Source organism: Phalangium opilio, unplaced genomic scaffold (genome assembly GCF_054372755.1).
Source record: "Phalangium opilio isolate 3A_F unplaced genomic scaffold, DU_Popi_V2 ptg000662l_1, whole genome shotgun sequence".
NCBI classification, from domain to species: domain Eukaryota; kingdom Metazoa; phylum Arthropoda; class Arachnida; order Opiliones; family Phalangiidae; genus Phalangium; species Phalangium opilio.
The window spans coordinates 1,041,948-1,069,692 of NW_028324246.1; the positions used below are offsets into that span (position 1 = coordinate 1,041,948).

General features: G+C 36.2%; 2 protein-coding genes and 1 long non-coding RNA gene across 3 annotated transcripts in view; 1 reads left to right on the top strand and 2 right to left on the bottom strand.

Annotated features, from left to right (window-relative positions):
- LOC149588239 (putative glutamate receptor) overlaps positions 1-27,745 on the top strand; it is an 84,425-nt gene that overhangs the window by 7,892 nt on the left and 48,788 nt on the right. The gene's annotated exons all lie outside the window — the stretch shown is intronic.
- On the bottom strand, positions 508-7,593 carry LOC149588240 (nose resistant to fluoxetine protein 6-like). The gene is made up of 11 exons (XM_089862983.1): positions 7,041-7,593; positions 6,749-6,910; positions 5,937-6,030; positions 5,786-5,878; positions 5,282-5,447; positions 5,138-5,217; positions 4,888-5,061; positions 3,293-3,413; positions 2,543-2,717; positions 2,321-2,463; positions 508-674 (listed from the first exon to the last, which is right to left on the bottom strand). Exons 2-11 carry the CDS (start codon positions 6,822-6,824, stop codon positions 540-542), a joined length of 1,257 nt encoding a protein of 418 aa, XP_089719109.1. The 5' UTR covers positions 6,825-6,910; positions 7,041-7,593; the 3' UTR covers positions 508-539.
- LOC149588241 (uncharacterized) lies at positions 11,773-27,683 on the bottom strand. Its single transcript, XR_016379995.1, has 3 exons — positions 27,415-27,683; positions 12,789-12,931; positions 11,773-11,909 (listed from the first exon to the last, which is right to left on the bottom strand). It is a non-coding gene; the product is annotated as an uncharacterized LOC149588241 (long non-coding RNA).

Below are 27,745 nucleotides of genomic sequence, written 5' to 3' on the forward strand. Positions count from 1 at the left end.
TGCAGGCTCTACAGATCGCGCCACGATTACCACATCGCGCGCAAGTTTTATCAAATCTCGCGATAAATTTCATTTTGGCATCGAGCGTGCCACGAGAACAAAAAGGCAGGGCGTTACGCGATTGGTCAGAGGTCCTTATTTCAAATTATCCATAAAATATCAACATAATATGAATTTTAAAATCATTCGGAGATATTTCCTGGATGTTTCACTACGCAGATAATATGTAGAAGAATCCATAAAAAACACTTGATTTTTCCAATTCACCCTACCTTTAATAAAGAACATTCAAACTCGAATTTAATATATACCTATATGCAAATAATAATAAAAACTTTCATAAAATGGGATTATATTTTCTCGGTCTTCTAGACCCAGATTTTATTCAAGTCAAAATTATTGAATGCTAATAGGGTTGTACTTTATTAACGCAATAATTTATACAGTACTCATTACTGGAAAATATTTTATTTTTATTTTACTAAAGAGTACATAAAAACACAAGCATTGCACAGATCTATATTATTTTCCATTTTGATTCAGTTCCTAATTTTTTTCGTTGTTTCCCGTGTTTTGTACAGCTTGGTCATTCTGATTATAGGCGATTCGAGTAGTAGTGTCAAACAGAACGAAACCGCATACGATATAACAAAATATCCAATGCATTCTCTAAACTGAAAATAAAAATAATTAAAAGTTAGTCTGATACGTAAAGAAACTAAATACAAATTATGAACTGGTAGTGTTGTGGCCACTGTATTACCCTAGTATTGAATTGGGGAGGCATTTTTAAAGCTTGTGGCACCTCTTTGCAGGGCCGGATTAAGCAATTGTGCTCCCGGGGGTCGAGATAATGTCGAAAAAAAAATGAACAGCAAATGTTGCTAAGGGAGAATAGTTTAACTCAATGCGCCCGGCTTTATAATGTTTACGAGCCACTACCTTAGCACATTGGAAACTACACGGAGTATTGAAAAAATGATTTTTGCTCTTGTTTATTCGAAGAAGCATGTAAAATAATATTAAAGAAGAAACGATGGAATTAAGTTTTTTACAGCACCGTACGCGCATGAACCAGAAGACCTTTTAGAAGAATGGCCAAACACGTAACACTATCTATATCTATATAAATCAAAGTCCTGACTGACTGATAATCAACGCCCAACCCAAACCGCTTGCCCTAGAAGGCTGAAACTTTGGAAGAACGTTACTCATAAGTAGTAGGCGCGTTCTAAGAAAGATTTTTCCAATCCGTCGCCATCTTAATAAATGGCGCCTAGAAATGTAAAAAATCTTCTCTATGCAACAAAGTCCGCGCGTTTCAACCGATTTCACAAATATTTAGTACACTGGTTTTCTTTAACCTATAGACGGGCTGAATGGTCTTTTGGGTTCTATTTGTTATCATCTTTTTAAATGTCGGCCAGAAATTTAAAAACCCTAATTTATGGTATAATGTCCGCATGAAAAGTAATAAAAATGTCCCGACGGGCTGACGGGCAACGACGAGTGCCTTCGCTCCTAGGGTGCTACAAAAATATTAGTCAACAGTAAAATCTACCCGTTCGTTATAACATTTTGATGGAGGTTCTAATTACACGCGAACGACGCCGCGGGTAACAGCTAGTGTCATGTCATGGCTACGTTCAGTAACTGGAAATCGGAAAAAGCCGTTACCGCTACCGATGTGTATTTTTCCGAACGCTACGTCAGAGTGACGTCAGACGTCACTGAACGATTTTTTTCTCTCTCTGTTGCGTTTAATGATGGTTTCCATGATGGCGTCTGCTAGAGATCTTGGATTGAATCGAAAACTGTTATTTTTGTTATTAAATGAAGTATCTATGATGATGATACGGAATTAACCTTAATAGCAGTTGAATCGAAAAGATCTAAAAAAGAAAAATGTGTTATTGTTTCGCTAGTGGTTTTGGACTGGATTGTCGCCATGTTAAACTTCAATTAATGACGTCATAAATCCGATTCGCATCGAAAAAACCTGCTCTTCCAGCCGCTGCGATCGGTGTCCCATCGATGCGTAGCGTGACGTAGAAACCGGAAGTGCGAAAAACCGTACAGTAAAAAAATCGGTCTCCGATGCGCGCAGCGCTGCGTACGCTAGCAGTTACTGAACGTAGCCCATATTTCACAGTGTGGCCGAAGAAAACTTCATTGATCCTATCTTCCTTAGTATTGTAGATGGATAAATGTTTTCAATTTGAAGTAAAGCCTTATTTTATAGAGGCTCTTTCGAACTTCTAACGTAACCCTTTCCTTTACTAAATGCCTGCTACCTTTGTAATTGAATGAATTATCTTACCACCGTGCCATAGCTAAAGTGATGAGGCTCGTAAGTATCGAATTCGCAAAACATTAAGATTGCAGGGTGAGTCAAGTAGGTGCAATACGTCATTCGACTAAGAGGAATCCAAACTTTCAAGGAAAGAAACGCATTAACTGGGCCTAAAAATTATAAATAAAAATGTAATTAGCATTCCGACCACTAATTCCCACTCCTTTGTCAACTATAATTTCTGCCTACCTCCATTATTTGTCAAACAAGCGAAAATGACCCACGACACTCCAGCGGCCCATACACTCCTCGCGAATGTGACATGAAGTGTATTTATAATTGGTCCTTGGTCAACGAAATAAATACCGATCATAGAAAGAAGCATAGCGAAGCAAGAGAACACCCATCCTGACAATACTTGCATCTGTTTATTTGAAAAAGGATTATTGGAACTTGCAGTTCAAGATATGCTATCCTGGGTTCATAAAAAGCGTTCGTCCTATCATAAGTTCATAAGATATGTTTCGTAAGTTTGTCACTGGTTACTCAGAGCTTGCCATGAAGTGACGTAGGTGTAACGTCATAGATTCTCGTAAAGCGACGTCTGGTGAGGCGCTGTCAAAGGCTTGGTACAAACTAAATAGGAAGATGGACTGCAATATAACCGAGTGTAGTCAATTCTCGCGTCGTTCTCGAACTAGGTCGAGCTGTAAGTCTCTAGGATTACGAAGTATATGCAGTGTCATTCTTATGAAACATGTTTTATAAACTTATGGTTGTATGGTTAAAAACTTAGTGGAAGCTATAGAAATATAACTATTGTTTCATTACATAAGAGACGTACACACTATAATCTATTTTTAACTATAGTACACTTCTAAACATTATTTATGAACTTTCGATACAGTGGAATAAAATTTTAGCGAGATAAAATCGTGTAGAAAACATGTTAAATTCCACTCGTTCCAAGGCTGGATAATTAGAACTTCGTTAACTTACTCTGCTCAGACTTGCCCGTGATTGTTTTAGAAATAAAACGTATCCTAACAGACAACCCATAATGTACGTTGGAATACGATGCTGTGGTTTTATGTAGACATGTGCAAGGTAGTAGTATGCTCTAGAAATAAAATAAAACTGTTGATAAAAACCGCCCTTCAAAGTAAAACGGATATTCAATAATGGTTTAGCCTATTAAACATATTGTGGGTTAGAATTTTTTGTCTACTTTTTATTCTAGATCATGTAGAATAAAATGAATATTTCAAATTTGACCTATTTTATCTCTTGAGGCCTGGAGAAGATGACGAAAGAAGTATATGAAAGTTTATTGGAGAAATCTGACAACTTCGTACTAGTCGTCTAATACAATTTAATAGCCCTCTTCGTCATCTTCAAAGAGAGGTCTGTCCTGATTCTTAGGGTTAAGTAAGTCAACTTAATTCTTTAATATTGTATACTTATCTAATTTAAAATATATTAATTACTAGCCAATGTACTGGACTGCGTTAATTCCTTTCTATTCAGACACTAAACTTCTATTATGTTACGTCATTCTTCCCAGGCTCACCCATTTTGTTTTCTCTCCTGCTCATCAAACTTCAGATGGACACCCTAATGTGAATTCTATAACTTTTTGGTACTAAATCCCCAGCCATCATCCCATTAGACCTTTTCACCGGTAGAGCGGGGGTGAAAAGGGGGGGAAAATTTCGAGAGGTGAGCATGCGTAGAAAGACTGTTTGGGGGCAGTGCAGTACTTTTAACCGTTCCTTTTGCCTTATTTGCTACGCATTCGAGTTTATTTTTATAAAACAGTGTTGTATTACTTGTTGTAAAAGTATTAATTGAACTTCCGAGGTGAAATTTTATCAAATTCAATTGATAGACGTAAAATTAGGGCATTTAATGAAATTCTACTCACTAAATTGGGCGCCAAGGCTTACGGGCATTTATACACAGCGCTTTCGGCACGGCATCGGCGGACATCGCCGTCTATTCGCCGATGAAGCGATGATCCCGTACCGTCGCCAAGGCTTAGTGAGTTACAGTGGCCTACTAATATCAATGATCCGTTTCCATTAGAACTTAAACACTTTATTTCTAAACATGATTTAAATTGTACTATCTCGGTTTTAAATACTAGGCATTTTATTTTAATATTAAATTTCAAAAGGTCTCCCATACGTCCATCGTAGTTTAGTTTACACGTTTAACTCCATAGAAGCGCTATAACTCATGCCCCCAAACATTGCAACTTCTCATGCGCGGCCCTTAATGTGAACAGGTCTATAGAGTAGTGATGAGGGAACTATTTATCGCGTATGTGATTCTGTTTAGAAACCTTGCTCCAAATGTAAAATGATGTTGGGAAGAATGACGTTACACTTCTCTCGAAGAGAAATATTATATACTTCTGGTCTAACTAACTTTCTTGCCACTTTCAAATTGCTTAATTACAAGTTGGATGGATTTTTTATAGGCGTATGCTCAACGAACAGTTTTAGTTGGGATTTAAAACGTAAATATTTGTCTGTTTGTTTATTTATCGCGTTATTTGTTACGTCCAAAATATACCATAACAATAAACCTACTTCATCAAATTTTCGCTAAAGTTCGTCGCCAGTTCGGTAAAATTCCGCCCATTATTAATCATAGCCGCCGGGGGCAAACCGTGGCTCCAGGTCAAAAAAGCTGTATTGAACCATGAAGCAAACAATATCGTAAGAGCAATGTATAGACCAAATTGTCTTTCGTACGTCTTAGAGCTGTAGTAAATATAGTTTTAAATAATTAAAGGACGATATTACACATTGAACAAGATTTACAAACAAACAAATAAACCTTTTTAAGTATATCAAAAACATCGAAGCAATAATAAAGAATTGAGTGTCGCACGAAAGGTACCAACCCCAACCTACGCACTGAAAATATAAACCATTTAATGTTAATTAGCTCCTATTCTGTAGTATGTTCTTTGTAAAGTACCTGTTCTTCAATTGGATTTAAATTGGAAATGTAAAGCACATTCTTCCACCAGTTATCGTAGCATATTTCCTTCTGATGATCGAGTAAATCCCAATTTGTCGTAGTTCCTAAAAGTGGTGGTACTGCGATAATGCAAACTAGAACCGTCATGTACGCCGGTGTCAACCTGTAAATGAAAACCGATGATATTAATTCATTTTAGTGAAATGAGTCCATCTATGTACAGGTTGTTTCAAATACGTCTGTCACAAATTAAAGTGTGGACATGTTCTTTGGGTCAGACTGAGTGAAACGTGTCAAAGAAGATTAGGCCTAAAGCATTTAGTTTCGGTGGTACGGGCTTCCAAACAGTGGCCCCTATGAGTAAGACATATAAGTGTGCTTGTTTAGACAATTTCAATGGCCTCCAGTCTAAGAACGTTAATGAGCCTTTATCTAGTAGAAGTGCGTTTAAAGGTAGAAGGGTTCCTAAGCTGGTAATGTAAAAATATTTCTTGACCTCACCTTATATATCTAAGAATGTACAGTTTGCAAATGTTCCCTTTTGAAACTTCGAAGGTTTGATCTTTTAAGAAAAGGTATGTAAAGAGAAATCCACTGGCAAAAGAAAAACCACTAATTATTATTGAATTATAAATTAATATTAACTCAGTACCTCATTAAGAAAAAAGTGTCAACGGATAAAGTTCCATTTATAATCAAACAAAATTTTAGCTTAAGTGACTCAATGAAAATGTCTAAAACATTGTCTGAAATGAATTGAAAATGGTTTAATATATTATTGAAGCAATATCAACAAGTAACATTGAGAACTAGAAATAATGATATTTTCCGTTTATTGTTTTAATTTAAACTAACTAATTGCAAAGCTTAATACTTTAAACAAGTTGGGAAACCAAAATAAACCTCTCCGAGCCGAGACGAAATTAAGAGGTTTTTCTTAAATAATTAAATATAATTGATATTAATTATTTTAATCGTCATTACCTTAATTCTAGTTAAATCGTTTTAAGAAACTATATTCCTAAAATCATTTTAAACATAGCTATTGTTGACATTTGAATTCAAGCGTACGCCTCTTTAACGATTTTTGAAAATTAGGGTAAATAAGGCGATTGAATCACAGTAAATGATAAGAAAACCGCAATTGCATGAACCTTAGGTGGAAGCCCTGCCATTGGGAAGTTTGACGTTTCTCGTAATCCTAGCTGATCGCCGCGTACTTATTAATCTTAACGATGGGAGTAGAAGACAAAAATCATGTTTTGCTAACACGTTTGCTCCGATTTGCCAACCGCAAACGCAGTGACAGACACACACACACACAGATACTTCCGGTGTAATACCTCTCTCAGTAACGCCATCGTAACTCGGAGAGGTAAAAATCGTCATAGGACTTAGCATTAAAATATTAGGAAGATCGTAATTATGGTTCTAATGTCACTTAGCAAAATAGACTAAACATACTCATTGAACCAAGAGAAAAAGTTACTGTATGACAATAAATAATCCAGGCCATGGTAATTGTCCGAATTCCGTGCATGCAGCTGAGGTCGCCAGCCTTATTTGATGTGTCGAAGATGAATTTCGTATTCTTTATTACGGAAAAGCATTCTACTACGTCTTTCACTATGAAAAATATTTAAATTTTATTATTAAGTATAAATATTATATTGAAAGACAAGAGAGATTCAAGGTAGAAATTGCCTTAAAATCTTCTTTAAGTGCTTTCGTATAAGCGATAAACTATAACACGTACAGCTTATGTTTTCGCTAAATTGACGGATAGCGCTTTGTTCTCTCAATGAGTGTCCTTGGAGTTTAGAGGAACCAGACGTTACATGATAGGGAGTTGAAGTGTACGGAAGCGTTTTAAGTTCAAGTCTACGAGGTTGGCTTAATTTGAAGTCCAGAAATGTGGCCACGATTATTACAGCGATGAGGAAAAGTATAAATAATCTGCAACGTGTGAAACCAAATTAGTTTGAAACATGAAATTATTGTGAAACGTCTTTTGCAATGTGTTACGAATTCTTAGCCAAGTTGGGAAAAGAATGGTAGTCGAAAACCACGTGAACTTGAACTAAACTAGTTAGAGGAGAAAAGATACTAAAATAGGCCAGAGTGGCTCAATATCTGTTGGCTCCTGCAAACTGAGACGGCTTGCTTTGCCACTAGCCCAGTTATTGTCTTAAAGCAAATATTGGCTCCTGTTGCGACCCCAACATGCTGGGTAATCTTCTACACACCAATTTTACCTTGCCAAAGGCAATTGAACCAATCAGAAATCGTCTTCGATGGTGGACCTGAAACTAGCCTTTGCTAAGCTTGGTGGGCCAGTCAACTCCACCCCTCGACTATGGGAGCGGTCTTGGTGTAAACTAAACCACAACCAAGACTCGCTTTAACTTACACGAATATGAATGTCCAGATATTTAAAGAATCCTCGACCGGAGTACAATCAATATCAAACATATTTAAGATGTTATCCTCATGGGATGAAGCTGGAAGAATGTTATTCAGAGCTAGAAATGGTAGCATGCTGATCAGTGTTGCAAATGGAATTTTATCTAAAAATGTTTTAGTAATGTAATTAGTGTCCGTAATGCCATGAAGTTATATCATAAGTTCATGAGATATGTTCCATAAGTTTGTCACTGGTTATTGAGAGCTTGTCATGAAGTGACGTAGGTTAGACGTCAGAGATTCGAGGTAAAGCGACGTCTGGTGAGGCGCTGTCAAAGGATAAGTACAGACTAAATAGGAAGATGGACTGTAAAAACCTATATAGTGTAGTCAATTCTCGCTCGTCGTTCTCAAACTAGCTCGAGCTGTAAGTCTCTAGCATTACGAAGTATAGGTAGTATCATACTCATGGAACATTTCTTATAAACTTTTGGTTATATCATGGCGCAAGCGAGGACTACTAGCAAAACGGAATAATGTAAGAAGATCGGAGGACCATAGCTCTAGAAAAAGACTGTTTCATCCAATAAAGTGTAGGGCTGTGCGAATCTTGAATTTTTGGTTTCAAGTCGAGTCTCCAGTATTGAAAATGTTTCTTATCGAGTATCAACTAATTGAAAAATTTGTATCGAGTATTTACCGAGTAATTAGGGATTTGTTTTCTAGTATTTCCACACTTTCCGTTAATTTATCGCTATTATAACAAATTTAGAGTAATTCTACGCATACTCCAACAATATACTTCAAACAATTCAGAGTAGATCTATATTTGATTTAGATTCGTAGATTTTTGGGGGGGGGGGGATAAATAAATAAATAAATAAATAATCTAAGCTTTTGCCTACGAAGGGATTTCCACACTAAGCCTGTGGCTTGTTTACAGGTGGGTCCCTTTACAATGCATAGAGGGGTGGTGGCTAGCCCCTATGCCACAGCTAACCGACAGCGCCCTATACTAACTATTACCGTTAACCTCTGCAAGTTTTGATGGAAAGGAGAAACCGGGTTAGACCGCGGAGGAAAACTCCTTTAACAAGCGGGGAGAGAACTTGCAAACTCTACGCAGAAGGATTTGTTCCCAGATTTTCACCCGGTGCCACAGTCCGGGATCGAACCCGGGATCCTCTTGCTGCGAGGCGAAAGCGCTAACCGCTACGCCACCCCACCTTCGAGAAGTAATTGTGACGAAACTAAAACTATATTACCCCCGTTCTCGCTTACCCATGATAACTTTCAAATACTTAAGTACTTTTAAGAATCCCCTTTCCGCTTATGAGTTCCTTGATTGTTTTTCTTGTGTAACTATGCTTTAGTTCTTCAGCGCCACAAGGGTTTGGAACGCAGATACCAATTTTGAAACCAGTGTGTATCTGTAAAGACAGTCCATAGTCCATTCCATTAATTCTAGCAGAAGCAAACATCACAAGGGTAGGACGTCTTCTTGGGTCATATCAGAATTATATATCATTCTCTTCGAGAGAAGTGACGGTGTACCATAAAGCGACGCGGTAATTGTAACATGATTCTTCCCAATATCATTTGACATTTGGAGTAAGGTTACTAAACAGAATCATGTACGCGATAGTTCCCTCATCATTACTCTATTAGAGCTTAATTATTTGCCAAGGCGCATGCGCTTGTGGAATTTTGTCCAATTTCAAGACAATCAATGTTTGTGGGTTGGTTGCTGAGGATTTAGTACCAACCACTTATAGAATTGACCTTAGGGTGCGATGCCCATCTGAAGTTTGAGAGGCGGGAGAGCAAACAAAAAAGGGAGGGTCAGCCTGGGAAGAATCATGTTACATAACTAAAGTATTAAGATGATGTCCAGTGTCATCCTTCTTCTAATATCCCCTACTGGTTATATCCACCGCGCCAAGAAGAGGCAGTGCGAGTATAGGTTAGCCTCCCGCGTGTAGTGAACTCGAGTTCCGTCTGGTGTTGCCTCTTAGCGCGAGGGAAATAACCTAAGAAGGCTTCCTCCCCCCCTGTGTGTTTGTCTCTATACAAGTAATTAATGGAATCGAATGGATAATTTACTATTTTGTTGGTCCAAAGCTTGCAGTATCTCCCTTCCAATCCTGCTGGGAATTCTTTGGATTTTGGTGCCTTTACTCGTAAGCATTCATCAAAACTTCCAGGCCAATAGAAGTTTCCAACTAAAATTCCACCTGGTGGTTTACCAAAGGAATCCAACACTGGAAAATATATTTTTTCCTTATTTTGAAATTAAATAAAAGTTTTTCATACAATCAGTGAGCACTTATAAGAAGGAGGAGCGGAGAGACCAAATTTTTCCTCATCCCTTCTTTCAAAACCGGTACCGAGCAGTGGCTCGGTATCAGATTGTTTCTCTAAAATAATTTGTTTTGACTTACTTTGTAGTGCCCACACACTCATTATATTTTTGGACATATATTTGAGGGACTTGGTGCATTTCAAGACTTTCAGGGGTATAGGTCCGACTTTCTCCATCGCATTTATTGTTTCGTTATCAGTCGAATTTAAATTTGGTGTTTTTGGCATCATCGATGAAATTATGATCTTAGTCAACTTCGCGTTACTTATAACGTCGTTGATGTTATTAATACCATCTTCTAATTGCTCGGACCACTGAATCGATGTACTTGTAATAATTAGGCAAATCAGTACCGCAGTCTTTTTTCTCATTTTTACCTAAAATAGTTGTAAAAATACATTAAAACCGTACTTGAAAAATTCAAAACTATAAGTCTGAGAGCTATTGGATCATTGTCATATTATTCATAATCCTAACGATGGGAGTAGGAGGCAAAAATTGCTATCTGCGAACACTTTTGCTCCAATTTGCCAACTGCGTACGCGGTGAGACACACACTAACACGTCCAGTGTAATACCCTCTCCTTGACGTCATCATCACTCGGAAAGGTAAAAATTAAGTACGAGTAGTTACCCGGGACTTCGCGCGCGTATAATCGAAATATGTTGTATCAATATATTATAGACATTATAGTTAAAATATATAATCAGCAATACATAGATTTATTTAACTTGCAATTTTCTGTGCCTTTCTGCTTGAACTAAAGGGCAGATGTAGAAACCGTCATCTCTGACGTCACGCCTATTATATTTGAACTTAGGACGAGCGAAGTGACACTGAGGTAGCTATCAACCTATTCTCGACGAACCCGAATGTTAACAAGTTCTCTAATATGCGTCATGTGAAAGAGTAGACCAAAGACTTGATTTACAAATACGAAGATTTTTGTATTTAAATCTTGTTTTATCAAGTTAAAATAGAACAGGAGTCAATTTTCCTTGTTTAAGGGGTCAATCAATGTTTGGGAGTCCGTATCTACGTAAATAAATGTTTTTGACGCTTTCCAGTCATTTTAATCCAAAGAATACACCCTTAATTTTATGGCAGACTTATACTAATCTAAATTTTTCAAGCTAATATTATGAGGATGTTGAACATTACGAAATAGATCTACTATTATAATGGTTAAAAATGTGTCATCAAGCTCAAAAGGTACTTACTTGTAAGAGAAGCGCCTGGAAAAGTTTTTGAAAACGTTTTCTTTAAGCTAGAATTTTTTTTATAAATTTTCACCAATGCAAATACGTTTTATAAGTAATAAAGCAACGTGGGATATGAATCACGCAATCTAAGCGCGAGTTTACGCAGAGCAGAATATCCTTTACATATTAGTAATTACACTCTTGTAAAAACCTGTACATCTGTCATGGCTTTGTTCAACTTAATTTTTAATACAACTGTATAGATTTGTAGACGTATAATGCAAAATAATGAGCTTAGCTCGATTTTCGACTACGTTAAACTATGGAACTGCTTGATCTCTCGCAGCTTCTGTGACGCAGAATGAATTGTTTGTTATACATTAATATTACTAATTTAGATTTAATTGTTTTTTATTCACTATGTTATTGATTAAATAAGTTGGACCCACTGTAAAACACCCCTGGCGTTATAGGCACACAATAATAATTGGTTCAGGTCTATACAACTTTCCCATTTTCGTTCAATTCCTCATATTTCGGTTGTGTTTTGATTGATCTGCAAAGCTTGATTATTCTCGCCATCGGTAATTCGACGAGTAATACCAGAAAGAAAGATAAAATATAGGAAAAAGCAAGATATCCGAAGAAATCTCTGAACTGAAAAATTAAGATCGTATATTGGCCAAGTTCGATCATAACCATAGTTATGCCTCTTCCTATTGTTTCACCTCTAAATAAATTCTGCTAAGACTATTTTCACCGTGATTGATGTACTTGATTCAGCGTGGGTGAACCAGGGAGAAAAGATATAAGATGGAGTGGAAATGAGGATGGGCGACCTGTGGCAATCAAAGACTCCCACTGAGCACGCTCCTACCCTTCGGTAGGCGATTGTTATGTGGTGGCGTGTAGCACCATTGTATGACAACTAGCTTCTTGTTTAAAACAAAGGGTGGCTCCGTTGGTGGCCCTTAAAGATAATTTTTCAACTACACAGTGGCTAAGTTTGGTTAAGGTTAGCACTAGGTCTGATTGGTTCCCGCCTTTGGAAAGATAAAATTCGTGTCCAGAAGGCTAGCCAGAATGCTAGGGGTGGTAATGGAGCCACCTGTTGCTTTAAGACACAGGGGACACCCTACCAAAACTCTGAGAATGCTGATAGGACTTCGTTGCCGTAGGTGGGAGTGCAGTCTTGCATGTTGGTATAGTGATTCTTCTCCGTCCCTCTCTCTCCTTCAAGGGTGGACAAGTAAACAAAGCTACTGACATTATAAGCCTCATCCATGTAAATAAGAAGGAAAGACACGGGAGTAAAAATTTTTCCTTCCACTTTGCTTTTTGGGGCCTGAGATTGCACAACTACGACAATGGATCAACCGCCCTTCTATATGTGCTCACTGGTCACGATACTGAAGGCTGCTTACCCTTTATTTAACATTGAAGATGCTTATTGGAGGTTGCCGATATTTGACTATCGTTTTAAAGCTAGACCCTAGACCTAAAGGATCTTGGATTAATTTGTTCGAAAGTTCTTACCAATGTACCATAACTAAAGTGATTAGGCGCGTCAGTCTCAACCTTGTACATCGTTATTACAATAGGGTGAATCAAGTAGGTACAATACGTCAGCCGGCTTAAAGGAACCCAAACTTTCAAGGCAAGAAGGGCATTAACTGTGCCTGGAAAATAAAATAATTTATTTTTAAGCTTGACCGTTCCCGGGCAGGATAGTTCTCGGAATTCTTCTCTCGTTTAGGTTAGCAGCGCGTATTTATCTTTATTAATATTGTTTAAACCTCAAACCGGAAATCAAGGGAGATACTGTTCAATTATAAAAAACTATATACTGTATACGGGGAGTCATTTGAAATGATGAAAACAAAGGTCGTTCGATTACACTGAATTGGTGAAGTTCTTGGATTTTAGAAATTCCTTGTTGACGTAAAACTTACTAATATAAACCTAAAAGTTAATCTTTCATTAACGCGAGTCTTTTATTATGGGGCGCCAAACCGGACAAAATTCGTCTAGATAACTGGTATATCTTAGTCGAAATGTGATATATATTAGTCGAAATGTGATATATATTAGCCGAAATGTGATATATATTAGTCGAAATGTGATATATATTAGTCGAAATGTGATATATATTAGTCGAAATGTGATATATATTAGTCGAAATATGATATATATCAGTTGAAATTTGATATATATCAGTCGAAAACTGATATATATCAGTTGAAATTTGATATATATCAGAGAGAGTATAGACGCCTGTATACCGGAATAATTCGGTATACAGGCGGCCTTTACGTAGCCTCATTTGTTGCCCCCCCCCTTTTCTATCTATCTCGTTCCTCTAGATGGTACCGTGCCCGAGGGGAAATTGCAAGGGATTGAGATTGATGACGTCGCGTATCACGTGATATTGTTGGCGGGAAATTTGAATTGTAACGCCCCCTAGTTGTGGCGGGATATTTAGTTGATTATTAAGGTGATGGCGCGAAATTTGAATTTATATTTTAGAGTATTGGTATGACGTCACGTGACTTGGTAAAGGTATGTAGTGCCCATAGTAGTATTGTAGGATATTGTGTACATTTAGGGTATGATTTATTGGTGATTCAATACGTTCAATAGGCCATTTCTACACCCAACCTTTCCGTAATGTTATTCTGTGTATGATTTTAAGGTATCTCAATGTATGTTTATGTTATTCGTATATTACAAGAACTAGATAAGGTTTACGTAGTTTATTGAAAAAGGTTCAAATAACCCTATGATACGGTTCAAGGTACTCATGTTTTGAATTGTTATTATTTGGTGTATCTTTAGGATATTGCGTACATTTAGGGTATGATTTAGTGGTAATTCTATAGGTTTAGTAGACCGTACCCTTCCCTTGTTATTTTTTGTATGATTTTGAAGTCTCTCCGTGTATGCTTATGTTATACTAAAGAAATAGTTTTAATTGAGATATGGTTTACGTAGTTTAAGCTACGATGATGTTCTAGGTGTTCTCCTGTTTTTATATTGGGTATTGAGTTACAGGGTTAAAACAATAGTATATTTTAATATCATAAAAGGGGAATTACGGCAGTTTTCACACAATTTGTAGGCTTTTTATATGGTAGATTCTGGTTGGTTTATGCTACATTAGATCTTGTAAGATAGTTTTATGCTATTGGAGGCTTACTCTATGGTAGATCCTGGTAGGATTATGCTATATTAGATCATGAAAGATAGGTTTATGATAGGCTTAGTCTATGGTAAATGCCAAAAAAGATAGCTTTACGCTTTTGTAGGCTTATTTTATGGTAGATCCTGGTAGGCTTATGCTATTGTAGATCATGAAAGATAGGCTTATGCTAGGTATATTCTTTGGTAAATGCTGAAAAAGATAGGCTTTTGGTATTTTAGACTTATTCTATGGTAGATCCTGGCAGGCTTATGCTGTATTAGATTCTTTGGTAATTGCTGTAAAAATATACTCTAATGCTATCTTATTCTATGGTAGATCCTAGGCGTTTTTAAAATAGCTTCGTACATGCATTTTATAACTTGATCATTCAAAAGGTTGTAGTGAAATTTATCGTTCAGTTTCCCTGCCTCGGCCTTTGTTAGAGTGAAGACGCTACCCTCGTTGAATACTATCTCCCCTCCATAACGGTTATTTTTATTTTCAAGTTCAAGTAATGATAATTACCCCAGTCGCTGAATGGATCTCCGTCCACTCCTCCATAAATTCCTTCAAAACGTCTTCCGAGATTGTAACAATAGTTCCCTCCTTCTTTGTCAAACACCGCAGAGCATTCATTACTTAGTCTAACACGGGCGTTCACGCGGTAATCTCCGACATTGGTGGACATTCTTACGACAGGTCTTTACAGCTTAAAAGGTTACAACCGAATGATCTTTATTGCGAGATTTTGTTGATAGCGGGGTTGATAATTAGCCTGAGGGTATATTGACTGATGCTTTTTTATTGTCCTTTATTGGCTACATACCAGGTGGTTTAAGACCTTAAAAGGGGGCGCGGCTAAACCATTTGTATTATCAATGGAATCTGTATTTAGAGTGATTTATGACTCACACAAACGTGTTAAGACATTCCATCTGTTTTTTATTTATACGTAACCACGTTCAGACGTTCTATGTTAGATCCTTAAAGTTAGTCTTATGTTATTTTAGGCTTATGCTGTATTAGTTCTTGAAATATAGGCTTTTGCTAGGTTTATTCTTTGGTAAATGCTGAAAAATATAGTCTTATGCTAGGTTATTCTATGTTACTGGAAAGTTTATGCTATATTAGAGCTTGAAAGATAGGTTTATGCTAATGTAATCTTTTTACGACATTCAGTGTCACTTAACTCTAGAGATATTATAGGATATTGTGTACATTTAGGGGATGTTTTATTGGTAATTCCATAGGCTCAGTAGACCCTTTCTACACCCACCCATCCTGTAATGCTATTCTCTGTGTGATTTTGAGGTCTCTATGTATGCTTCTGCCAGCCTTATACTGAAGACACAGTTTTAATTGAGATATTTTATTGAAAAATCTGGGAATAAATCCTTCTGCGTAGAGTTTGCAAGTTCTCTCCCCGCTTGTTAAAGGAGTTTTCCTCCGCGGTCTAACCCGGTTTCTCCTTTCCATCAAAACTTGCAGAGGTTAACGGTAATAGTTAGTATAGGGCGCTGTCGGTTAGCTGTGGCATAGGGGCTAGCCACCACCCCTCCATGCATTGTAAAGGCGTTAGATAAGTGGCAATAAGTCGCAAGATGACTTGGTCCAATTAGCTAGCTGAACTTTTATATGGTTTACATTGAAAAAGGTACAAATTAATTAAGCTACGATGATGTTCTAGGTGTACACCTGTTTTGTATTGGATAGTAAACGAGTTACAGGGTTTAAAGGATAGCACATTTTAATATCATAAAAGGGGAATTACGACATTTTTTACACTAATCGGTAGCCGATAATTAGTTAAAAGGAACAAATATTACTAAAAAAACTCAGAACCTAAGGATTACACTAGTTTTGATACGATTTGGTAATAAATATAATACTAATTGACTAAAATTCAAAGGCTTATGCTATTGTAGATCCTGAAAAATATAGGTTTATGCTATTGCAGGCTTACTCTATGGTAAATCCTGGTAGGTGTATGTTATATTAGAGCTTGAAAGATAGGTTTATGCTAATGTAAGCTTATTACGACATTCAGTGTCACTTAATTCCAGGGGTATTGTAGGATATTGTGTACATTTAGGGGATGATTTATTGGTAATTCTATTGGTTCAGTAGGCCCTTTCTACACCCACCCATCATGTAATGTTATTTTTTGTATGATTTTGAGGTCTCCATGTGGGCTTATGTTTCTCTTCTATTAAAGAACCAGTTTTAATTGAGATATGGTTTACATTGCAAAAGGTACAAATTAAGCTACGATGATGTTCTAGGTGTATTCATGTTTTGTATTGTTGTTATTTGTGTATCTTTAGGATATTGTGTACATTTGGGGTATGATTTATTGGTAATTCCATAGGCTCAGTAGACCCTTTCTACACTCACCCTTCCCGTAATGCTATTCTCTGTATGATTTTGAGGTCTCCGTGTATGCTTATGCCAGTCTTATACTGAAGAACCAGTTTTAATTGAGATATGGTTTACATTGCAAAAGGTACAAATTAAGATACGATAATGTTCTAGGTGTACTCATGTTTTGTATTGTTGTTATTTGGTGTATCTTTAGGATATTGTGTACATTTGGGGTATGATTTATTGGTAATTCCATAGGCTCAGTAGACCCTTCCTACACTCACCCTTCCCGTAATGCTATTCTCTGTATGATTTTGAGGTCTCCGTGTATGCTTATGCCAGTCTTATACTGAAGAACCAGTTTTAATTGAGATAAGGTTTACGTAGTTTATTGAAAAGGGTACAAATTAAGATACGATGATGTTCTAGGTGTACACCTGTTTTTGTATTGGCTTGTAAACGAGTTACAGGGTTAAAAGGATAGCACATTTTAATATCATAAAAGGGGAATTACGACATTTTTACACTAATCGGTAGCCGATAATTAGTTAAAATGAACAAATATTACTAAAAAACCCAGAACATAAGGATTACACTAGCTTTGATACGATTTGGTGAATAAATACAATACTAATTGATTAAAATACAAAGGCTTATGCTACGATAGATCCTGAAAAATATAGGTTTATGCTATTGTAGGCTTATGCTACTATTGATCCTGAAAAATATAGGTTTATGCTATTGTAGGCTTATTCTATGGTAGATCGTGGTAGGTTTATGCTATACTTGTTCTTGAAAGATAGGTTTATGCTAGGTTATTCTATGATACTGGTAGGTTTATGCTATGTTATTCTATGGTAGAGCCTGGTAGGTTTATGCTAGGCTTATTCTATAGTAGATCCGGGTAGGTTTATGTTATATAAGGCTCAATCTATGGTAGATCCTGGTAGGTTTATGCTAATGTAAGCTTATGTTAGATCCTGGTGGGCTTATGCTAGGTTATTCTGTGATAGATCCTGAAAGAGAAGTTCATGCTAGTTTATTCTAGTTGTATAGGCGGAAGAATCAGAGTTTGTATTGGGTTTAGAACATTGAACACTACTAAAATACACATGAATATTGATTAAAATACTAACATTTCCATAATACTATCTTAAAAACCCCAATTTTACCATGCACAAGTGCCTTATTATAAACTAAAGCTGAATTTCATACGAATAATACGAAACTGCAAGGGATTTATATAAAATACATGCAAAAGTTATAGCCGAATACTGGCTAAAATACACATGACTATTGATTAAAATACTGGCATTTATATAACACAAGCTAAAAAAACAACAATTTTACCATGCACAAGTGGATTATTAGAAATAAATACTGAATTTCATACGAACAATACTGAATCACACTTGATTTATATACGATACATGCAAAAGTTATAGCAGAATACTACTAAAATGCACATGAATATTGATTAAAATACTGGCATTTACTTATTACTACCTAAAAAACACCAATTTTACCATGTACAAGTTCCTTATTAGAAATTAATACTGAACTCCATACGAATAATACTAAAGTACACAAGAATATTGACTAAAATATCCATATTGTTATAATGCAAAGTGAAACATACCCCTTTTTTACGAAGCAAAAGATGCTTTGTATTAACTATCATGCTTCCACAATTCTATTTCATCTCGAAAGTCACTGCCGTACCTGATATAAATCTCTGGTGAATCATATGTCCATTCGTCATATGTTTTCTATTTAGCACACATTTTAAGGGACATTTTTACCAAAACAAGAATTACATATTACGTAAGGTGCATCGGAGGAAACAAGTGATTTCTTACTAATCTTGCCAACAACCTTTTTCTCCAGAGTTCGGAAGTGAAATGACTCTCTATAGTTTACAAAAGCCCCTTTTGGCCACCCAACAGGTGTGCTATATGACATTAAGGGGGGAGGAGGGGGTCAAACTAGGTTCATAACAAAAGAATTTATCCCCATCTGTTTTTATTTATACGTAAACACGTTCAGACGTGTCTAGATTTTTGAGATGGGGGGGGGGAGAACGCAGTTCCATTTGATTCCTGGCTATGTTATCAATGGAATTTATTTTGTCCTTTCTTTAATTGGACCACCCACCAGATTTTATGACATTAAAAGTGGGGCGAGGGTAAACATTTATCCCCATCTGTTTTTTAGTTATACGTAAACATGCCCAGGCGTGTCTTAATGGCTTGGGAGGGGGCGTGGTCGAATCATTTGTATTGTTATGAATGGAGACTGATTTATTGCTTTGTTAATTGGCGAAGGGTGCCAAACATTTAATTGATTCCAGGTTGTTGCCCCGAGGGCATTATCCTGACAAGTCTCAACAAGTTATGTTTTTGTAGCGTTAGCAGAAATCAATAAGTATTATTAGACCGAAACATTAACTATACTATATTTATCAAAATTATCGGCCGTGTAATCAAAAATGTGTGGCAAAACGTAAAACAGTAATGTAAGAAGCATCATTCACAGCGCATTTCGTGTTAAAAGTAAAAATCCATCGAAACGTTTTTGATCATTTGGGTTACAATTGACCGAAACAAAAACGCTAATTTACAATTTCTAAAATCCCATAGGAATACATGAGAAAATGAATAAACCACCGAAACGAAATCAGTCGTGTAGCATACATTTAACCGAAACGAAAAGGGTCATTTGAAAAACATTTGAAATTGTTAAAAACGTTGAGTTAAATTTTAGCTAAATCTATCAAAATTACTCTGTTTCACCAAAAACACTTTTAATTTCAGCAAAATTGCACACCGATTAAGAATTTGTTATGCATACCTTAACGGTGCATACTCCACAAACTGTAAGCCTACACAATCAATCAAATATTGACAGGTTGAGAAAAAGAGGAGAGTACGTAAAATCCGGTCCACGCCTTAACACACCACCAATTCAAATTTTCCCGCCAACATCATCATGTGACGTCATCAATTCCTCCTCTCCCCCATCCCCCCAACCCATTCCTTTTAGTCTATGAGAGTTCCACAAAGTTTGAAAGAACATAACACAGGGTCACTAATAGTCAGACCACCAGAAATACGGTGCAGAGGAACTATCATTATAATCCTTAATTATCCCCCCCAATTCCCCCCCCGCCAACACCATCACGTGACGTCATCAATTCCCCCCCCCCGCCAACCCCCCGGATGACGGTATAGAACAGGTTTTACCCCTCCGTGGTTGCCCCTAAGGCCTTATCCTGACAAGTCTCAACATGTTATGTCTTTGTTGCGTTACCCGAAATTAAAGTAATATTTTTAAAATACCAAAATGCAAATTCAACTAGGAATACAGTTACTAGGATGAAAGTAATGGCCAGTATTTTCCCTGGCTTTGAAAGAGCTTCGCGAATTAACGTCTGCTTAGTAACCGCGTCCATTACAATCTAACCTTTCATCCTAGTAACTGTATTCCTAGTTGAATTTGCATTTTGGTATTTTAAAAATATTACTTTAATTTCGGGTAACGCAACAAAGACATAACATGTTGAGACTTGTCAGGATAAGGCTTTAGGGGCAAACACGGAGGGGTAAAACCTGTTCTATACCGTCATCCGGGGGGTTGGCGGGGGGGGGAATTGATGACGTCACGTGATGGTGTTGGCGGGGGGGAATTGGGGGGGATAATTAAGGATTATAATGATAGTTCACCGTATTTCTGGTGGTCTGACTATTAGTGACCCTGTGTTATGTTCTTTCAAACTTTGTGGAACTCTCATAGACTAAAAGGAATGGGTTGGGGGGATGGGGGAGAGGAGGAATTGATGACGTCACATGATGATGTTGGCGGGAAAATTTGAATTGGTGGTGTGTTAAGGCGTGGACCGGATTTTACGTACTCTCCTCTTTTTCTCAACCTCAATATTTGATTGATTGTGTAGGGTTACAGTTTGTGGAGTATGCACCGTTAAGGTATGCATAACAAATTCTTAATCGGTGTGAAATTTTGCTGAAATTAAAAGTGTTTTTGGTGAAACAGAGTAATTTTGATAAATTTAGCTAAAATTTAACTCAACGTTTTTAACAATTTCAAATGTTTTTCAAATGACCCTTTTCGTTTTGGTTAAGTGTATGCTACACGACTGTTTTCGTTTCGGTGGTTTATTCATTTTCTCATGTATTCCTATGGGATTTTAGAAATTGTAAATTAGCGTTTTTGTTTCGGTCAATTGTAACCCAAATGATCAAAAACGTTTCGATGGATTTTTACTTTTAACACGAAATGCGTTGTGAATGATGCTTCTTACATTACTGTTTTACATTTTGCCACACATTTTTGATTACACGGCCGATAATTTTGATAAATATAGTATAGTTAATGTTTCGGTCTAATAATACTTATTGATTTCTGCTAACGCTACAAAAACATAACTTGTTGAGACTTGTCAGGATAATGCCCTCGGGGCAACAACCTGGAATCAATTAAATGTTTGGCACCCTTCGCCAATTAACAAAGCAATAAATCAGTCTCCATTCATAACAATACAAATGATTCGACCACGCCCCCTCCCAAGCCATTAAGACACGCCTGGGCATGTTTACGTATAACTAAAAAACAGATGGGGATAAATGTTTACCCTCGCCCCACTTTTAATGTCATAAAATCTGGTGGGTGGTCCAATTAAAGAAAGGACAAAATAAATTCCATTGATAACATAGCCAGGAATCAAATGGAACTGCGTTCTCCCCCCCCCATCTCAAAAATCTAGACACGTCTGAACGTGTTTACGTATAAATAAAAACAGATGGGGATAAATTCTTTTGTTATGAACCTAGTTTGACCCCCTCCTCCCCCCTTAATGTCATATAGCACACCTGTTGGGTGGCCAAAAGGGGCTTTTGTAAACTATAGAGAGTCATTTCACTTCCGAACTCTGGAGAAAAAGGTTGTTGGCAAGATTAGTAAGAAATCACTTGTTTCCTCCGATGCACCTTACGTAATATGTAATTCTTGTTTTGGTAAAAATGTCCCTTAAAATGTGTGCTAAATAGAAAACATATGACGAATGGACATATGATTCACCAGAGATTTATATCAGGTACGGCAGTGACTTTCGAGATGAAATAGAATTGTGGAAGCATGATAGTTAATACAAAGCATCTTTTGCTTCGTAAAAAAGGGGTATGTTTCACTTTGCATTATAACAATATGGATATTTTAGTCAATATTCTTGTGTACTTTAGTATTATTCGTATGGAGTTCAGTATTAATTTCTAATAAGGAACTTGTACATGGTAAAATTGGTGTTTTTTAGGTAGTAATAAGTAAATGCCAGTATTTTAATCAATATTCATGTGCATTTTAGTAGTATTCTGCTATAACTTTTGCATGTATCGTATATAAATCAAGTGTGATTCAGTATTGTTCGTATGAAATTCAGTATTTATTTCTAATAATCCACTTGTGCATGGTAAAATTGTTGTTTTTTTAGCTTGTGTTATATAAATGCCAGTATTTTAATCAATAGTCATGTGTATTTTAGCCAGTATTCGGCTATAACTTTTGCATGTATTTTATATAAATCCCTTGCAGTTTCGTATTATTCGTATGAAATTCAGCTTTAGTTTATAATAAGGCACTTGTGCATGGTAAAATTGGGGTTTTTAAGATAGTATTATGGAAATGTTAGTATTTTAATCAATATTCATGTGTATTTTAGTAGTGTTCAATGTTCTAAACCCAATACAAACTCTGATTCTTCCGCCTATACAACTAGAATAAACTAGCATGAACTTCTCTTTCAGGATCTATCACAGAATAACCTAGCATAAGCCCACCAGGATCTAACATAAGCTTACATTAGCATAAACCTACCAGGATCTACCATAGATTGAGCCTTATATAACATAAACCTACCCGGATCTACTATAGAATAAGCCTAGCATAAACCTACCAGGCTCTACCATAGAATAACATAGCATAAACCTACCAGTATCATAGAATAACCTAGCATAAACCTATCTTTCAAGAACAAGTATAGCATAAACCTACCACGATCTACCATAGAATAAGCCTACAATAGCATAAACCTATATTTTTCAGGATCAATAGTAGCATAAGCCTACAATAGCATAAACCTATATTTTTCAGGATCTATCGTAGCATAAGCCTTTGTATTTTAATCAATTAGTATTGTATTTATTCACCAAATCGTATCAAAGCTAGTGTAATCCTTATGTTCTGGGTTTTTTAGTAATATTTGTTCATTTTAACTAATTATCGGCTACCGATTAGTGTAAAAATGTCGTAATTCCCCTTTTATGATATTAAAATGTGCTATCCTTTTAACCCTGTAACTCGTTTACAAGCCAATACAAAAACAGGTGTACACCTAGAACATCATCGTATCTTAATTTGTACCCTTTTCAATAAACTACGTAAACCTTATCTCAATTAAAACTGGTTCTTCAGTATAAGACTGGCATAAGCATACACGGAGACCTCAAAATCATACAGAGAATAGCATTACGGGAAGGGTGAGTGTAGGAAGGGTCTACTGAGCCTATGGAATTACCAATAAATCATACCCCAAATGTACACAATATCCTAAAGATACACCAAATAACAACAATACAAAACATGAGTACACCTAGAACATTATCGTATCTTAATTTGTACCTTTTGCAATGTAAACCATATCTCAATTAAAACTGGTTCTTCAGTATAAGACTGGCATAAGCATACACGGAGACCTCAAAATCATACAGAGAATAGCATTACGGGAAGGGTGAGTGTAGAAAGGGTCTACTGAGCCTATGGAATTACCAATAAATCATACCCCAAATGTACACAATATCCTAAAGATACACAAATAACAACAATACAAAACATGAATACACCTAGAACATCATCGTAGCTTAATTTGTACCTTTTGCAATGTAAACCATATCTCAATTAAAACTGGTTCTTTAATAGAAGAGAAACATAAGCCCACATGGAGACCTCAAAATCATACAAAAAATAACATTACATGATGGGTGGGTGTAGAAAGGGCCTACTGAACCAATAGAATTACCAATAAATCATCCCCTAAATGTACACAATATCCTACAATACCCCTGGAATTAAGTGACACTGAATGTCGTAATAAGCTTACATTAGCATAAACCTATCTTTCAAGCTCTAATATAACATACACCTACCAGGATTTACCATAGAGTAAGCCTGCAATAGCATAAACCTATATTTTTCAGGATCTACAATAGCATAAGCCTTTGAATTTTAGTCAATTAGTATTATATTTATTACCAAATCGTATCAAAACTAGTGTAATCCTTAGGTTCTGAGTTTTTTTAGTAATATTTGTTCCTTTTAACTAATTATCGGCTACCGATTAGTGTAAAAAATGTCGTAATTCCCCTTTTATGATATTAAAATGTGCTATCCTTTAAACCCTGTAACTCGTTTACTATCCAATACAAAACAGGTGTACACCTAGAACATCATCGTAGCTTAATTAATTTGTACCTTTTTCAATGTAAACCATATAAAAGTTCAGCTAGCTAATTGGACCAAGTCATCTTGCGACTTATTGCCACTTATCTAACGCCTTTACAATGCATGGAGGGGTGGTGGCTAGCCCCTATGCCACAGCTAACCGACAGCGCCCTATACTAACTATTACCGTTAACCTCTGCAAGTTTTGATGGAAAGGAGAAACCGGGTTAGACCGCGGAGGAAAACTCCTTTAACAAGCGGGGAGAGAACTTGCAAACTCTACGCAGAAGGATTTATTCCCAGATTTTTCAATAAAATATCTCAATTAAAACTGTGTCTTCAGTATAAGGCTGGCAGAAGCATACATAGAGACCTCAAAATCACACAGAGAATAGCATTACAGGATGGGTGGGTGTAGAAAGGGTCTACTGAGCCTATGGAATTACCAATAAAACATCCCCTAAATGTACACAATATCCTATAATATCTCTAGAGTTAAGTGACACTGAATGTCGTAAAAAGATTACATTAGCATAAACCTATCTTTCAAGCTCTAATATAGCATAAACTTTCCAGTAACATAGAATAACCTAGCATAAGACTATATTTTTCAGCATTTACCAAAGAATAAACCTAGCAAAAGCCTATATTTCAAGAACTAATACAGCATAAGCCTAAAATAACATAAGACTAACTTTAAGGATCTAACATAGAACGTCTGAACGTGGTTACGTATAAATAAAAAACAGATGGAATGTCTTAACACGTTTGTGTGAGTCATAAATCACTCTAAATACAGATTCCATTGATAATACAAATGGTTTAGCCGCGCCCCCTTTTAAGGTCTTAAACCACCTGGTATGTAGCCAATAAAGGACAATAAAAAAGCATCAGTCAATATACCCTCAGGCTAATTATCAACCCCGCTATCAACAAAATCTCGCAATAAAGATCATTCGGTTGTAACCTTTTAAGCTGTAAAGACCTGTCGTAAGAATGTCCACCAATGTCGGAGATTACCGCGTGAACGCCCGTGTTAGACTAAGTAATGAATGCTCTGCGGTGTTTGACAAAGAAGGAGGGAACTATTGTTACAATCTCGGAAGACGTTTTGAAGGAATTTATGGAGGAGTGGACGGAGATCCATTCAGCGACTGGGGTAATTATCATTACTTGAACTTGAAAATAAAAATAACCGTTATGGAGGGGAGATAGTATTCAACGAGGGTAGCGTCTTCACTCTAACAAAGGCCGAGGCAGGGAAACTGAACGATAAATTTCACTACAACCTTTTGAATGATCAAGTTATAAAATGCATGTACGAAGCTATTTTAAAAACGCCTAGGATCTACCATAGAATAAGATAGCATTAGAGTATATTTTTACAGCAATTACCAAAGAATCTAATACAGCATAAGCCTGCCAGGATCTACCATAGAATAAGTCTAAAATACCAAAAGCCTATCTTTTTCAGCATTTACCAAAGAATATACCTAGCATAAGCCTATCTTTCATGATCTACAATAGCATAAGCCTACCAGGATCTACCATAAAATAAGCCTACAAAAGCGTAAAGCTATCTTTTTTGGCATTTACCATAGACTAAGCCTATCATAAACCTATCTTTCATGATCTAATATAGCATAATCCTACCAGGATCTACCATAGAGTAAGCCTCCAATAGCATAAAACTATCTTACAAGATCTAATGTAGCATAAACCAACCAGAATCTACCATATAAAAAGCCTACAAATTGTGTGAAAACTGCCGTAATTCCCCTTTTATGATATTAAAATATACTATTGTTTTAACCCTGTAACTCAATACCCAATATAAAAACAGGAGAACACCTAGAACATCATCGTAGCTTAAACTACGTAAACCATATCTCAATTAAAACTATTTCTTTAGTATAACATAAGCATACACGGAGAGACTTCAAAATCATACAAAAAATAACAAGGGAAGGGTACGGTCTACTAAACCTATAGAATTACCACTAAATCATACCCTAAATGTACGCAATATCCTAAAGATACACCAAATAATAACAATTCAAAACATGAGTACCTTGAACCGTATCATAGGGTTATTTGAACCTTTTTCAATAAACTACGTAAACCTTATCTAGTTCTTGTAATATACGAATAACATAAACATACATTGAGATACCTTAAAATCATACACAGAATAACATTACGGAAAGGTTGGGTGTAGAAATGGCCTATTGAACGTATTGAATCACCAATAAATCATACCCTAAATGTACACAATATCCTACAATACTACTATGGGCACTACATACCTTTACCAAGTCACGTGACGTCATACCAATACTCTAAAATATAAATTCAAATTTCGCGCCATCACCTTAATAATCAACTAAATATCCCGCCACAACTAGGGGGCGTTACAATTCAAATTTCCCGCCAACAATATCACGTGATACGCGACGCCATCAATCTCAATCCCTTGCAATTTCCCCTCGGGCACGGTACCATCTAGAGGAACGAGATAGATAGAAAAGGGGGGGCAACAAATGAGGCTACGTAAAGGCCGCCTGTATACCGAATTATTCCGGTATACAGGCGTCTATACTCTCTCTGATATATATCAAATTTCAACTGATATATATCAGTTTTCGACTGATATATATCAAATTTCAACTGATATATATCAGTTTTCGACTGATATATATCAAATTTCAACTGATATATATCATATTTCGACTAATATATATCACATTTCGACTAATATATATCACATTTCGACTAATATATATCACATTTCGACTAATATATATCACATTTCGACTAATATATATCACATTTCGACTAATATATATCACATTTCGACTAATATATATCACATTTCGACTAATATATATCACATTTCGACTAATATATATCACATTTCGACTAATATATATCACATTTCGACTAAGATATACCAGTTATCTAGACGAATTTTGTCCGGTTTGGCGCCCCATATTTTATACCTCTGATTAAACTTATCGTGAACATTTTGGGCGAAAATCTAGGTGTTATACAATGATTCAGACTTTTTCGATCACTATTCACCCACTAATTTGTGAATCATAAAATACTTACCTCCGTGATTTGTTGAACAAGCAAAAATGACCCAAGCGACTCCAGTGACCCATACACTTCTCGAAAATGTATTAAACAGCGTGTTTATAATTGGTCCATGGTCAACAAAATGAAGAATATAGACAGGTAGAAGAAGAGCGAAGCAAGATAGTGTCCATCCTGACAGGATTTGCTTCTGGTAATTTAAAAGAGACGTTAACAGTCTAAAATAATTCTTCAGTTATCGCATCGAAGGATAACTTTGTGAACTTAATTCTGGTATAGCAGAATACAATATTAAAAAAATTAATGCTTCAAGTAGAAAATATGTCAAATTGCATTTGTTCCAAGG